Source organism: Elgaria multicarinata, chromosome 17, assembly GCF_023053635.1.
Source record: "Elgaria multicarinata webbii isolate HBS135686 ecotype San Diego chromosome 17, rElgMul1.1.pri, whole genome shotgun sequence".
NCBI classification, from domain to species: domain Eukaryota; kingdom Metazoa; phylum Chordata; class Lepidosauria; order Squamata; family Anguidae; genus Elgaria; species Elgaria multicarinata.
The window spans coordinates 18,888,518-18,905,066 of NC_086187.1; the positions used below are offsets into that span (position 1 = coordinate 18,888,518).

The 16,549-nt window shown below is 43.7% G+C and overlaps 1 protein-coding gene across 1 annotated transcript in view; it reads right to left on the bottom strand.

The window, feature by feature from the left end:
• The window catches only part of DNAH3 (dynein axonemal heavy chain 3), a 94,559-nt gene that overhangs the window by 44,975 nt on the left and 33,035 nt on the right, over positions 1-16,549 (bottom strand). The window contains exons 22-32 of the mRNA XM_063143478.1: positions 14,884-15,063; positions 13,871-14,007; positions 13,017-13,218; positions 11,315-11,407; positions 9,197-9,307; positions 7,035-7,149; positions 6,489-6,687; positions 4,964-5,072; positions 3,801-3,914; positions 2,895-3,071; positions 1,335-1,426 (exon numbers count right to left, since the gene is read on the bottom strand). Coding sequence (XP_062999548.1) covers positions 1,335-1,426; positions 2,895-3,071; positions 3,801-3,914; positions 4,964-5,072; positions 6,489-6,687; positions 7,035-7,149; positions 9,197-9,307; positions 11,315-11,407; positions 13,017-13,218; positions 13,871-14,007; positions 14,884-15,063 — 1,529 coding nt within the window. The remainder of the gene's footprint in view (positions 1-1,334; positions 1,427-2,894; positions 3,072-3,800; positions 3,915-4,963; positions 5,073-6,488; positions 6,688-7,034; positions 7,150-9,196; positions 9,308-11,314; positions 11,408-13,016; positions 13,219-13,870; positions 14,008-14,883; positions 15,064-16,549) is intronic.

Below are 16,549 nucleotides of genomic sequence, written 5' to 3' on the forward strand. Positions count from 1 at the left end.
TTAAGGCAAAACTATGCAAACAAAGCATGACAATTGTCCATTCAAGAAGAACAGGAAGCCACTTCTCAAATGCCCGTAACTTCAGAGCACCTGGTGCGGAGGCAGGTTCTGGCATAATCTAACCGACTTTCTCACGCCTTCCTTCCGCGCTGTGCATTTGAGCTTCCGGCGGACCATAGCATCAGCTAGCTTGTTGGGACAGTCACCTCTGGAAGACACCTCACTTCCCACTGAGTGTGTAGAATTTGGCCTTGAGGAAATAAGCTCTGGATAGGGCTGACTCCCAGCTGGGGAATCGCCTGTGAGAGCTTCCTCCTGCACTGGTACAGGCTGGCTGGTGTCTGGCGCTGCGTCTTCTAGTTCTGAATCTGATTCTGATTGATTACCTGAAACATCTTCTCCCAAAACAGAGGCAGTAGGGTTAGACATGACATAAGCCATGGTTAGGCCACTAACCCTTTTGCAGCAAATGGTTAGTGAGCGTATTTAAACCGTAGTTATGATTAGGAATGTTTCACACAACACGCTAAGCCATAATGCTTAGTTCGAAATGCTTAACCACCGTGGCTTAGCGTGTCATCTGAACAGGGTTGGAGTTAACACATCATTCAGCCATGATACGTAGATGAAACCTTGCTCTCTACCAATAGCTTAACAGAAAACAAACAACGTTGTCCTTTTATTCTGTTTGGCAACCGTGGCTCACTAACATCACCTTGCCAGCTACGTGTTCCCTGACTGGCTGGATTACGTAGCAAAAAAGGGGGGGAAACGCTTTTTGAAAAGTAGAACCAAGGTAGCTGCCAAGAAGGGCAGTGAACTGGAGCAAGCCAGCATAGGGGGAAAAATGAGGTTTTGACGGGTCATTTGGAAAACATGATTCAACCGTGAATTTTCACCCAAAAAAATTCAGCACAATGGTAGCAATATGGCACAGCAGCCAAACAACCAAATATGTTTCTGAGTCAGTTATAGGGGCTCCTTTTTTAATGTGCATTCTCTGATGTTACACCCACAAGTGAAGGCACATACACAATAATCTGAGCATTAGACTATATGAAAGAAGGTGGGGAGTCCTGCAACTCCCAGCATGTCCAGCTACGCTGGCTGGGGCATGTTGGAAGTTATATGTCTAAACAAGCATAGGATTGTGGCCTTAGAATGTGAAGCCCAGATGGCAGAAAATCACAGCGTTTCCATATATAGCAAGACTCCAAGAGGTCTTCTGTTGCTCACACATTGTCCCTGGGCGGGAGTTTCGTGTATAGTACATGAAGCCGAGGTTTTTAAATGTAAAAAAACAGCCCTAGATGAACATACCCTGACTAACTTACCTTCTGGAATCAAGGAATCCCATTGAATAAAGTGAAATTTCACCAATCAAAGCGTAATCTGGGACCATCATGGCTACTGTACGGAATAAAGCCTAAAGAAGCACAGCAGGAGGAAACAATAAATAACTGATCACATTGTGCGCTCAGTGTTTCACATGACACACTAATCAGGGGTCTGGAAACAAAGCCCTATGAAGAGAGACTGAAACAACTGGGCAGGTTTAGCCTGGAGGGGAGACCTGATAGCACTCTTCAAATACTTGAAAGGTTGTCACACAGAGGAGGGCCAGGATCTCTTCTCGATCCTCCCAGAGTGCAGGACATGGAATAACGGGCTCAAGTTACAGGAAGCCAGATTCTGGCTGGACATCAGGAAAAACTTCCTAACTGTTGGAGCAGTACGACAGTGGAACCAATTACCCACGGAGGTGGTGGGCTCTCCACCCTAGAAGCCTTCAAGAGGCAGCTGGACAGCCATTTGTCAGGGATGCTTTAAGGTGGATTCCTGCATTGAGCAGGAGGTTGGACTTGATGGCCTTGTAGGCCCCTTCCAACTCTACTATTCTATGATTCTAATGTAAAATCTGGATCGCTGCAGATTCAGCAGTGGCAGTGAGTAGGGGCAGACAGTAAAGGCCACAAAAATGGACAGGGGGTTGCACGCAGCCTGCAGGCCACACATTACTTGACCCAATTTAGAGCGCAATGCTATGTAGGTTTAGACAGAAAAAAATCCTACAACTCCCAGCATGCCCGAGCCAGCATGGGAGTTGTAGGACGTTTTTCTGTCTAACCTGCATAGGATTGTACCCTTACAGGATTTTTATTGTCCACACATAGGACCATAGGAAGCTACCTCCTACCAAGTCAAAACATTGGTCTATCTCATTCAGTATCATCCACACTGATTGGCAGGTGCTCTCCATCAACAACCAACACAATATTTATTTGGCTGCCACTTTTCCAAATGATGTTCGAAGTGACTCCCATGAAGAGTAAATGTGTAGGTAGAACTGAATATAGAATCATAGATATATTTCATTTCATAATATTATATCCACATTAGCAAGCTAGTGAAGACACTGCAGTTAACATTTTCCTAAGAGCATCATTTTCTGGGCAGCTCCACAAAGATGAAATGATGAAGTACAATACTTTAAAAAAATAATTAAGGTAGTTTTAAATTAAAAGTACAGCTTAAAATAAACAACATACAATCAGTGGATAAAAATCCAGCTTTTAAGACCGTGGATTTTTGAAGCCCGGGAGAATAAAAAGATCTTCATATGTTATTGAGAAGACCATTAAGAAAGTCTGAGGTGAACTCTTCTGGAGAGCTAGGCATGTTTAGCTAGTCAGAGTAACCTCTGCAATCCTTGGGTGCTGTCCCAGGTCCTGAAATGTGACTCTCAGCTCCTCTTTGGAAACCTGCTACGAGATGCCTTCTCCCTGATATCGATGCCTGCATCCACCTACCTATTTCTGCTCACCACTTACTCCAGATCAAGGTCCTTCAGGCCTTGCCCGGTCTCAGCTTCACCAGAAGAGGACACAATTTACCTTCAAGTTATCAGGAAGTTCTGCCCGTCCAGCATAACCAGGATTCATAGTGATGAAGACCGCACAGGTTGGATTAAGGGAAATCTCTGTGCCTTCAAAGAGAAACGTTCTGAGCTTCCGAATAATAGCCTGCTGAATACTGAGGATCTGCTGTGCCACTACAGACAGCACTTCAACCTAACAAGAAAAATCAATCAAATAAAGCTTCAGAGATAAAAAGCAGTAACATAAAAGCTCATATAATGTGTTCACATTAGGGTTTGCTTTTCCCATGCTGGAGGCTGTTTACATATAAATCACGATCCTTTGAAATACTGGAAGGAATCAATGACAAAAGGGCTACAGCCAGAAATTTTAGGAATATAGGAAACAGCCTTATACCAAGGGAGACAACTGGTCCCAGCTACCTCAGTATTGTCAACACTGACTGGCAGTAAATCTTCAGGTTTTCAGACATGAGTCTTTCCCTGGGACTCGTCCTGGGATATTTTGCATGGAAAACATGTAGTCTATAGGATAAGGTGTGTGTGTTGTCCCAGGACCATGGAAAAACCAGGAAATCCCCGGTTTCAATTATCCGGGGGAAAGTCTGTGGTCGTCCCTGGTTGACCCTGGGATCCCAGTTGACCCCCGGTTGACCCTCAGATCCCCTGTGCATCATTTGGGATGATCTAGAGACGACCCCAGGATAAATGAATTGTGTAGACATGCACTTGTTCACCCAGACTTTCCCTGCTGCTCCATTTTACTGCTCCTAGTTTTACTGGATTTGAAAATGTTTTAATGTTGTGTTTTTGTAATTAAATGTCTTTTAATATTCATTCTGAACCACTGATGAATTTTACTATATTCAACAGAATATAAGTGTCACAAATAAATAAATAATCTCTATTAATACAAAATTACCTCAATCCGGTTGAACTCATCAAAACAGGCCCAAGCTCCGGCTTGTGCCAGTCCTTTAAAGAATTTGCCCATGGCTTTGTAATCAAGGCCGTCGGAGCAATTGAAGACAACACACTAAAACAAATCGCAAAACATATCGTTCAAAGTTAATACAAAGTTGTTGCTGACAATAATGTTGCCAACGAGTGTTTTCCCCCCTTTCCTGGTGTGGCTCCTGTACCTTTCACAGTTGTGTGATAAGCAGAAATTTGACAGGAGAAGATCTTATAGTTCACTTGCCTACTGAGGAAAACGTCACCTCCCAGATTTCTTTTTCTCCCCTGTAGGGTTTCAGACGTGTGTTTGCCTTCATGGATTTTCAAGCTAAAGAAGGTCCATCTGACTACAGTAGCACTAGTTGGCATATCACATGTAGTTTGGTTCAAGGAAACACACCAAAATAATTCTAACTTAGCTGAGGAAGTACCTGTTCATCCCTCCACCAGATGTCACCCTCCCCTTACCACGGTCACAGTTTGATCGTAGTTTGTTTCCATTAAAAGTAGTAAGAACAAGCTATTTCCCAGCACCAAGTTAGGTTGTTCCCTAAGTTCAGATCCCCCCCCTTACGCATGCGAAGGCGAAAAGAGGCTCATTCCTGTAATGTTCAGGTGCAAACAAGCACATTCCTGTAGTACTAAATGATGGTTTAGCATTACATCTGGACTAGGTTGTTGTCTCCAATGGCATTAAGAAGAGGCCAAAAGGACACCCATGACTAGTTGAAGAGTCTAGGTGCATCATTAAGGTGGATAATTTCTTTTGTCATTAATACTATAAATATCTTCTCCCCTAGGGGGTCTAATTTAGGTGGGTCTAATTTGAATGGCTGTGCTTCTCTGTTCCCCAGAGAGTCTAGGCTTGAATTTGTGCCAGTCCCTTCAGGCACCACTAACAAGGACAGGAGAGAGGGCTTTTCTGCAGTTAACTCAACTTGACTTCCTACAATCTCCAAGGAAGTTCCTGGGATGTGAATGACATGCATGAATTATCAGGAGTGATCACTAGACCTGTGCTCTTTCTACGAATGTCCATGGACTTCTGATGCACAACTTCAGCATATGAAGATGCTCCCTGAAACCTAACTTTTTAAGCCTCTAAAGAAAAGGAGAGATTTCAGGTACCTGCTTGGCCAGCGCTTTTGCCAGATCTTTGGTTGTTTCGGTTTTTCCCGTCCCAGCAGGTCCTTCAGGGGCACCTCCCAGGTTTAATTTCAAAGCCCCCATCAATGTCCTAACACAGAACGAGGAGAGAATAAGCACAAAGTACATTAAGATAGGTTGGGTGCTAAACCTCTTTCAGCCTAGGGGTCAAATAACGTTTTGGAGAAGCTCTTGGAGGCCACATTCTGGTGGTGGAGAGGATGGAGGCAAATATATCAGCATATTTTAGCTTACAGCTCTTAGTGCCAGTAACTAAGCCTTGGGAGAGGCATTTCAACCTTTTAGAATAGGAGAGAAACTGCACAAAAGCTGGGGAACCACCCCAAAGCTCAGTGAGGGCGGGGAATGGGGGGTGTAATCTGTCTGGGGAAGCCAGGTGGGCTGGTTTGGGCCCCAGGGCCTGAAGTTTTGCTCCCCTGAGATGGGTAGAAAGATAAGAGCTAGACACACACACACACACAGAGAGCACTTCTCAAACACACTGTCAGGTACAAATGAACATCTCCTTTGCTTTAGACTTTGGTTGATATATGCTGATTTTTATATGCTGAGATGCTGGTTATGCATGTGTATGTAAGAACATAAGAATGTAAAAAGAGCCGTGCTGGATCAGACCCAGGGTCCAGCATTCTGTTCCTATAGTGGCCAACAAGCTGTAGACCAGGAACCCACCAGCAGGACACGCAACAGCACATGCCTGCCCATTTTCCCATGTTGTTGTTGTTGTTGTTATTATTTATTGCATTTTTATACCGCCCAATAGCCGAAGTTCCCTGGGCGGTTCACAAAAACTAAAACAATTCAAAGTGTAAAACAAACAGTATAAAAACATGAGATAAAATACACATTAAAACGAATTAAAACATACCATACATGATTAAAACACCCTGAAAGCATTCTAAAATTCCACTGGATAGGCCTGCCGGAATAGATCAGTCTTTATTGCTTTTTTAAATTCTAAAAGACTGTCAAGTTGGCGAATCTCCTCCGGCAGGCCATTCCACAGTCTGGGAGCAGCAGAAGAGAAGGTCCTCTGGGTAACAGTTGTTAATCTAGTTTTTGTAATGTTCCCCAGCAGCTGGTGCACACAGGCTTACTGCCTCTGAGACTGGAGGTATCACACAGCCATCAGGAGTAGCAGCCACTGACAGCCTTCTCCGCCGGGAATTTATCCAACCCCCTTTTAAAGCCATCCAAATTGGGGGGCATTTCTACATCTTGTGGTAGCGAATTCCATAGTTTCACTATGTGCTGTGTGAAGAAGTCCTTCGTTTTAGTTGTCCTGAACCTTCTGTAGATAGGTGTGTACGTGTCTGTATGTTTAGGGTGTGTGGGTGGGTGTGAGTGTTGTTGCTTTGGGTTCTATCAAATGATGTCCTCCCACCTACCCCCTGCACCCTCCAGCCCCAACCTTTGGCCTGTCCCCTAAAGAATCAATGCCCTAGCTCTGTGTGATCCATAAGTATCCTGCAAAGTGAAATTTTACCTATAGCATCGGTCTGTCAGCGGAGTTATCACCAACCGCAGAGAATTGCCCAGGTATTCATAACCATATCTGGCTTCAGTGGTGATCATTCGGACCATCACTTCTCCGTCTTCCCAGTAATATCTCAGCTGGGAAATCCACTGGAAATCATTCAGATCTGAAATTTCGTCCTCCGCCAGTTTTGCAACTACATCACGTGCTGCAGAAACGAAGAAACGTCCTCAACCCCCCCTCACTATTTAGGTCAGATGTTTAGTTTTCATTAGCTCAAAGGATGTTGCAGGATGTGCCAAATTTGGTTAGCGATATACTCTCAAACATTTTACAATCTTATTTTCTGGGTGAAGCCAGCGGAGGCTGGTGGCTCCAATTTCGGTCAGGATATGTTGGGTTGTATTTTTGACCGCATTTTTAACTCCTTCTCAAAAGCTCACCTCATCCCTCATCCTAACTCACGCTCTATTTTATTTGGAAGGGCTATTTCAGCTTCTCATTTCATATTGTTCGTGAAACAATATGAAATGGAGAAACACTTTCTCCATTTACCATGGACGTCGATGACTGTGAGGGCCCCCAGGGTCAGCCGGGCCCCGCCTGACAGCTTTCCTCTCACCAGCTCAACTATTTCTCCAATCTGCTTGTTGCTTTTCTCCAAAAATGCCTGCCGCAAAAAAAAAAAAAAGCAGAGGAGGAAAGTGTTATTTCAAAGGAGCATTGACTTATTTCTTTTAAGTATGGGGATATTTAGAACACAGCTTAAAAGAATTAAATCTGCAAATTCATGCAATTCATTATTTTGTCATCTATTTATTTCGGCCTTTACACCCTGCTTTTCAACGATAGCTCATATTCAAAGTGATTTACCAATATGGATGCCGCCATTTGCAAATCTGGCCCTTTGGGGGCCTGACAAATGCCTCTGCCTGCCCGGCTCGGCTTACATTCGTGAGCCAAGCCATGGGTCTTCCCCAAAATTTAGGAACTTTTTTCATGTGTTTCCACCCCCCCCCCCATAAATAAAAAGTTGTGCAAATTGCAGCTGCAACCTGTGTAATTGGCACAAATTCCACCCGATAAAATTTGCACACGTTATGTACATTGCGACCAGAAATTGTGCAACTTCCTATTTATTGGGGCGGCGGGGGAGGGGGAAGGCAATGGTAAATCTGCAAGCTGATCAAGTTGGGCCAGCTTGCGGGAAAGCGAGCCAAAGTCCAAGGGGCCAAGCTGATGAAAACCTGGCCAGCTCCACGACCCCTTGGATGGTGTGCTTCGACATCCCTATTTGTATATATATTGTGAAGGATAGGGGAGCAAATCTGTACCTTTAACTTGCTGTTGCTATGGGGCTGTAAGATCTGCCCGTAGGTAAGGTCTATGGTCTATTGTTCAAACTGGCTGTGCCAGGCTTTGGTGGCTGCCAGCCAAGGTCATCCTTGCCTCGTGCCAGTCCAACTCCCACCGGCACCTGGAGATTATCAGGGCGGTGGACAAACTAACGGGATTCAGCTGTGGCTTGGCCCCTATGGGAAGGGGGTGGGCTGTAGCCCGGGAAGGGCTCTGGTTGGTCTACTCAGGTCATGGGACCGGGGGTCCCAAAAAGAGATAAAAAGCTCTATGATGAAGACTCTCCATCTTCCTTGGTGGTGTGTGCGTATGTCAAGTGGGAAGGTCAGGACCATGGCAACCACTGAGGTTGCCCAGAGTTAGAAAGGGTTTTTATGTTTTAACGTGTTTGGGTATTTTGGAGAAGGCCAGCCGGATTTTGGCTGGGTGTGGGGTCGTATGAATGCTTCTTAGGGTAATGGCTAAGTATTAGAGCTTTTCCTCACTTTCTTTCCTCACTCTTCCTTGCCCACATTCCCTCCAGGCCCTTCCCCTCCCTTTCCTTATTCTCCCCCTTCCTACTTTTTAAGGGGCTGTTTTACGACCAAGGCCTTATGTGTTAGTTTTAGTGATTGCAATAAAGTTGCTTTGGTCCCTAAATGTGGGTCTGTGGTTTATTCCCGTGAACATCTGGCTCGTCCCGGTTGTGGACAGGGCAGGGAGGTGGGTTACTTGGGAGTTTGGGACATTTGGTCCAGGAGCCTACCTTGCAGGGTTGTCAGGTGGACCCTGACTTCCTTTACATATATCACAACAAATTAAAAACCTATCCTTACAATACAACAAAGAAACGGCAGTAAAAGAAAAACAACAGCTTCCTCGTTGACAGTTCAAGCTCTTACCCCCTATGCCACAGCCACTTTCCTTTTAACTCTGACACAATCCCAGAGCACAGACTGAAGGCACATGACAGAGCAACCTTGCTAGAGTTAAACAGTTCCTAATCGGGTCTGTGACGAGACGGGAGGCCAACAGGAAGAGCCCATGTAGACTAACTTGGATTTCATCCCAGAAGAGAGACAGGATATCAGTTAAATAAACAGCAATACATTAGTTTAATGTAAGCGCTGTTGGATTAATCTTTTGATAGACATGCAGCATAAAATATGGAAGGTTTTCAAAATGTAGGAGGGCAAATTAATCAGGGTCTTCCCGTTCGTAGTTTGGCACTGCAGTTTGTTTAGAAAAGTGATCTGCGTAATAGCATTGAACACTGCTAAGCTATAAATTTATCAGCACATGCACGAAATGCCATTTACTGTCTAATACAGCCATCAAACAATATATTGCATGCTTTTTGTTTATTTATTAAGAGATCTTACAGGTAATGTTTTTTCCTGTATGGCTTCTGCTACTTCTTTTGTCCAGAAGATTGACGATACGCAGATCACTACTTGTCCTGGCCACTGCAGCACCCACTTATTCCTGGGAACCTGTCCAAAAACACAATGAAGAACAACATCAGATTCCAACCATGGGCCTGGGATCTGAATGTGAAAAGTAACGGTCCTATTCTGAAAAGTGTGGGTGGAGCAACGTTTTCAAAAACATCTCTATGATTTACAAACTTGAATTGAAATTTGGGATGGACAGAAGGCAGATAGGTAGATTTAAACAATAGTTGAAGGACACCTAGGCCCTTTCTACCCCTAAGGATTATCCCAGGAAAATGGAGAGATCGTCCCTGCTGGCTCCCGGGATCAACCTGTGTGTCATTTGGATGCACAGGGATGATCCCAGGAAAAAAGGCAGGTGTAGAAATGGCCCTAGAGTATTTTGTATATAGGCAGGAAAATAATAATAATAATAATAATAATAATAATAATAATAATAATAATAATAGTAATTTGTAGTAAATAAGAAGGTTTCTTATCATTTAACAATGACAACACCAAAAAGACTTCCTTTCCTCTGGGTCAACGACTACAAAGTCACTAATAAAAAGTCAACTAGCGTTGATATCAACCAAGCTGTGGTCCTGCCACATCAAGAAATATGATGTACTATAAATCTTTTTTGTTTTGTTTTGTTTTGAGTGGTCAACTGTTTCAGTGGATGGCAAACACGATTTGTTCCTAACAGCTTTGTTGAGTCTGTAATTTTTATTTAAATCGAGAAAGGTATCTTTTAAACATTTTTATACATTGTAAAGGCCTTTGGCTATACACAATGAGGTTTACGTACGCATGATATCAACCAAGGAAAATGGTCATGTGAAGCCAATGAACAACCACAAGGAAGGATTGGCATATATGATAAAGTTGAAAGCCAAATTAACTTTATAAACAAGACTCCTAAGCTTTCTTATTCATTTCTGATAAATGTACCATTTAAAATACATAAATACAGCATTTATCAATGGGCCATTTAAAGTACTGTGGACTCTGTGGCACAGAGTACTTGGGGTCAGCCTTTCCTGGACAGGGACAACCTAGCCACAGTAGTGCATGCACTGGTAACTTCCCGATTAGACTACTGCAATGCACTCTACGTGGGGCTGCCCTTGAAGACCACGCGGAAATTGCAGCTAGTGCAAAATGCAGCAGCTAGACTGCTGGCAGGTACATCTTACAGAGCCCACATAACACCGGTTTTAAAGGAACTGCACTGGCTGCCTATATGCTTCAGGTCGGAATTCAAGGTGCTGGTAATGACGTTTAAAGCCCTAAACGGCTTGGGACCTCGATACTTGAGAGAGCGCCTCTCCTTATATATCCCTGCCCGAGACCTTAGATCTGTTGGAGGAGCCCTTCTCTGCATCCCACCAATACAACATATACGTTATGATGGGACAAGGGAGAGGGCTTCCTCTGTGGTGGCACCCCGACTGTGGAATGCCCTCCCCTTGGAGGCCCGATTGGTACCAACATTGATTTCATTTCGACGCCAAGTGAAAACATGGCTTTTTAACAAAGCCCTTGATGGTTAAACTCACTGGTACATTGTTTTAACTGTTTTAACTGCATCTATTGCTTTTAAATTATATATTGTTTTAACTTGGATTATGGTTTAATTTGTTTTTAACTGTGTATATTTATTGTTTTATACTGTATGTTTTTATCTGTACACAGCCCTGAGATCTTAGTGATATAGGGCGGGATATAAATATTTTAAATAAATAATAATACTGCATTTGCATTTCAGCTACCTTAGTTAGAATGAATTTTTTGTTACATTTATAGCCTGCCTTTTCCTCCAAGGATCTCAAGGCAGAGTACATGATTCTCCTCCTGTTCCACACTTAATCCTCACAACATCCTATAAGGTAGATTAGGCTGAGAGTCAATAACAGGTCCAACGTCACCCAGTGAGTTTCATGGCTGACTGGAGACTAAAACACAGGTCCCAGTCCAACACTCTTACCGCTATACCACATTGACTCTCTAAGATGTCTTAGATACAAGTATGTCTTTATACGGCATTTGTGAATGGGTTGTTACCTCGTCATACCCTCCAATGCCATTCTCTATGACTTTTCGAATACTGCCCAACATCATTTCTTCTACTTGCAACAGCCATTTCTCAACCATGCCCTTAAAAATAAAAACAAACCATAAACATGTGAACACAAAGAATCACTGGGATCCAGAAATATACAACGGTGGAAAGAAAACATTCACGGCGAGAAAGAACATTTGGACACTGAAGGGAAGGTATGTAGGCCAGTCTTCCACAACCTAGCCCCCTCCAGATGTGTTGCAGTGGGCTCATCTACACCAAGCTGGATATTCCCCTATGAAAGCGGTATATAAAAGGCAGGAGCCACACGACTGCTTTATAGCGGTATTGAAGTGCACTGCAGGATCTATGCTACTGCTTTATAGTGGTACTGAAGTGCACTGACAACTGTTGGGGCCCAGGACACATCTACACCAAGCAGCTCTATGAAAGTGGTACAAAAGCGGTATAGGGTCTGTGTCAGCTGGCCCCGACAGTTGTCAGTGCACTTCAATACCGCTATAAAGCAGTACTGTGGCTCCTGCCTTTTATATACCGCTTTCACAGGCCATAGCTAGACCTAAGGTTTATCCCTGGATCACCCAGGGGTCAAACCTGTTCATCTAGGTGACACACAGGGGATCCAGTGCTCAGACAGGGGCGAACCCTGGATGATCCCAGGATAAACCTTAGGTCTAGCTGTGGCCACCGTGGAATATCCTGCTTGGTGTAGATGAGCCCAGAGTAACTCCCAAGCTGGCTGAAGTTGAACAGAGCTGTACTCCAACACATCTGGAGGACACTAAGTTGAGGAAGGCTGACCTAGGCATTCATTTCAACGGGCTTGCCACATAAACGGTCCTGTGCAGTATGGCATACAGTTGTTAGTAAGGTTTTAATTAGAGGTGCTTCTCTGAAAAGGAATTGGGTACTTCCACAGACGTGGATATTTTAACGGCACCCAATCATAGCTTTTGCCAGTGCAAATCTTGAGGGGGAGCGATTTTTGTAGGAAGCATGGCATGGTCTGGGGGAGGTTAAACACTCTCCCCCCCTTTGCAGTCCCTATTCTGATTGCCCCCTGCCCAGGGCTCCAGTTTTAGTGAGGGGTGTGGGGAAACTAGATGGCAATGTAATGCACATAGAATGAAAAGGGTTAAAGTGGATGAGTCCTTTCCTTAAGAGGAAGGGCAGACCATAGAGACAGGAAGTGTCTAGAGTGAGCTGTATGGGCTATAACAGAGAATAATATTTGCTGAAAAGCTATGGGACAGCTCTGTGAAGGTTCTCATCTACACCAGCAGCGATTGCACAGTTCAATTGTGGCATTTAATCTTTTTTTAAAACAGGTTTTCTGAACTCTGAAAAGAAAAGAAAAACAGGTAAACGATAAAACATCAGAAGAGAAGGGTTTCAAAATGATATAATGCAGATGCCCCATCAGAATGTGAGCAAGCAAAGCTCACGGTAAACATCTGGAGTTGAAGCATCACCAAATCTAATTCTTTGTTGGCAACAATTACTCCCATGCATCTTTTTAAGACACGTTCTAATTCATATGCTGGTTCTGCCATTGCTCTTCACTGTTTAATCGAATGAATAAAACTTATAGTGGAGTTTCAGAAGGCATTTCCCCCAAAATACATTTTTATGGCCATAACAACAACAAGAAGAAGAACAACAATAATAATATGCAAAAATTACTTTGGCATGCGCTGGGAAGATTTTCTTAATAAAAGGAACAATTTCCTTCTCGGAACTGATCATGCCTATAATCTCCATGTTTTCTGTAAAGTCTAGTTTCGCAATTCCCTCAAAGCACTTCTTCAAGTGTGGTTGTACGCGAAGAGGATCTTTGGTTTCCGACAAAATCTCCAACAACTCGTCATTGGAAAGGAAGAAGAACCTGTTCAAAATAGGTTTTAACGTACACACATCAGTTTGTAGCTCTGAACCGGGGTGCAGTGGGCATCACATCATTGACCCCTGGCCTTAAGGGGGAGGGGCCATGTCTCCATGAAAGAGCACATGTGGCACAGGCAGAGAGTCACAGTTCAACCAATCATCGTTCTTCTCCAGTTAAAAGAATCTCAGATACTAGGAAATACAGTACTTGAATCCAGTTACAGAAAGGTTTACTTTCTCTGATACTGGAGGTAGCACATAGCCATCAGGAGTAGTAGCCATTGATATCCTTATCCTCCAGGAATTTATCCAACCCCCTTTTAAAGCCATCCAAACTGATGGCCATCACTATATCTTGTGGTAGTGAGTTCCATAGTTTAACTATGCACTGTGTGAAGAAGTCCCTTTTTGTCTGTCCTGCTGATGGGCTTCTCAGAGACATCTGATTGAGCACTCTGGGAAACAGAAGGCTGACTTAAATAAACCTAGATAGGCAGGGCTTTTTCTTACATTCTCATATAAAGCAGGTCCGTTATTGTACTGTCAGAAGTTCACAGTACAAGAATCCTGACCTCTATGTCAAGTGGCTCAACAAATCAAATTTATCAGCAGATATTCATTTGCAGCAAACTGGGATTGTTTCATGAACCTACCTTGGAAAAAACAATCTTTTCTTTTCCAAGTAAGTATTTAGACCCTTCTGAATGTCTTCCAAAAGTGTATTTGCTTCCTGAAGTCTCTCCAACATCTTCGGTTGTTCAGTGGCAACCAGAACTCTAGTGTCTTTCACCTATTATTTAAAAGGTACATAAAAGAGAAAAGACAAGCGCAACCTCCATTTCGGTAAAGATTATATTATATTAGGCTGCATCACAGCTCACTTGCTTATTTACTTGTGTGATTTTATACCGCTTTTAAACAACTGTTGTCTAAGTGAGATATACATAGAACAGTCAATCTATGCCAATAGTGAACTCATTCACTAAATGTGGATCACTATGTAAATGAAAAGGTACCATCAGCGGGCTTCAGGGTGCCTCAAAGTTTGCAGAAGTACCAAATACAAAATAAAACATACAACTTAGAAAGAAAGAATTCTCAGTACACGGCAGGGTGGGGGAGGAGGGCTGAAATAGCCTGATGAAGTTTGCACATGCATGGTGGCCATGGAATGTGGACTAATTCTTGTGGGGTGGATGGAAAATGGTGCTTGGGATGGAATGGAGTATCCTCAAAAAGGGCACGGCTGCCTGGCTGGCAACCTGAACAGGAGCACTCTGCCCAGCAATATTTTGTTGCACTTGTAGAACAAGTAAAAGCCAACTGAAATCCAAATCTCAATATAACAACAGATAGCAATATTATGCCTGTAATCTAAGCAGCAGTACTGCTCCTTATCATCAGACACCCCTCTTCACTTAGAACATCCTAAGATCTGGAGGCTTTGGTAAGGCTCACTGTTGACACCCCAACTACCCTAGGAGATTGTTTAGGCTGAACGACAGTGGCCCAGTAAGCTGGAGCAATGATTTAAACCCGGTCTCGGTCCAACTCCGTAACTGCTACACCCATGGGTGCTGTGATGTCGGGTGGATAAGCTACGTGTGTAGAAAGAGCTGTAAAGGGGCAGGTGGAAATGCCAAGTGTAGAAAATGCAAGTACTTACTGCTTGCACCATGATGTCCTTCCAGTAAGTGTCCACTATCCCAAACTTCCTACCCTCTTCTGGCATTTGAGCAATAATGTCCTCAGAACTGAAGATGGGTTCCAGGTAAAGCCACGTTGCCTGACATTTTAACCAGTTGTCTAAAATTTCCTGCATCAGGACAAGCTTCTCTTCCCACCTCTGCAAAGAGATCATTTCAATTTCAGGTCTCCGAAATGTAATATTTTTAATCCTCACTCAGCAGAAGAGACACAAGTTTAAATAAAATTTATTGTTTTCTCTTCTGTCCGTGCTGCTTCATCAGTGTATTTACAAAAGAGTGTGCTATCGTTTAGCTTGGAAAAAAGGAGGCTAAGAGGAGACATGATAGAGGTGTACAAAATTATGCATGTTACGGAGAATGTGGATAGGGAGTCATTTTTCGCCCTCTCTCAAAATACTAGAACCCCCTGGGGTCATCCCATGAAGCTGATTGGTGGGAGATCCAGGACAAATAAAAGGAAAGACTTCTTCACATAGCACATAGTTAAATTATGGAACTCACTACCACAAGATGTAGTTATGGCCACCAATCTGGATGGCTTCAAAAGGGGGTTGGAAAAATTCCTGGAGGCGAAGGCTATCCATGGCTACTAGCCCTGATGGTTGTGTGCTATCTCCAGTATTCAAGGCAATAAGCCTTTGTGCACCAGTTGCTGGGGAACATGGGTGGGAGGGTCCTGTTGCACCATGTCCTGCTTCTTCGTCCCTGGCCAATGGCTGGTTGGCCACTGTGTGAACAGAGTGCTGGACTAGATGGACCCTTGGTCTGATCCAGCATCAGGGCTCTTCTTATGTTCTTAAGAAAAACACACCCTTCCTTTTCTGCCACCCAGGCCTGATGAACACTTTCGTGCAAGACTGGGTATATTTCAGGCTTGAAGGATCTCCTTAAACTTTTCGTAGAAGCTCAAGGTCCAGCAATCAGAGCAAGATGGGGGTGGGGGGAACTTTCCAGCAAAACTGCACAAAAAACTGTCTAAAGGCAACCTGTCAATATTCCTGTTTTACAGAGGAGGGATAATGAGGCTGCTAAGCAATTAGTACAAACTAGCCTTTGCACAGAATGTTTTTCTTGCAGCTTTACTTGCTATCGTTAAACTATTAGGACAGGATTGGGGAACATGTGGCCCCTGCAGTCCCCACGACCCCCTGAAATTCGGGAAGACCTCCCAGCCAAAAATCACTTCTTTTTTTGCAAACAAAATGATATTCAAAGCTGCTACAGAGTGCCAAGGGGGTCAAAAATAGTGGGGTTGAGGGGTTGGGAGCTAATTTGTTCCTTTGGGGACTTCATAGTAGATACAGAGACCCCAAAGGGTCGTTGTTAGCTTGCAAATAAGCTAATTGTGACCCTTTGGGCACTCCGTAACAGCACTGGATGCCATTCCCCTCACCCCACCCATTTCTGGCACCTGCAGGGAGTGTGTGTGGCCAATGGGAGAGCCTGGGGGGGGGGGGAAATGCCACCCCAAAGTTGCTCAAGGTTTGTATTAGGAGTTTTGCATACAGTTTGGTATTAAGAGTTTGAAAACTTTGCTGTCTGAACTACTGCAAATCACTCGAAGACGATCATCTTTAAGGGGTGGATCAAGATGTTTGAAGCCAGCTAATCTAAACAATACAT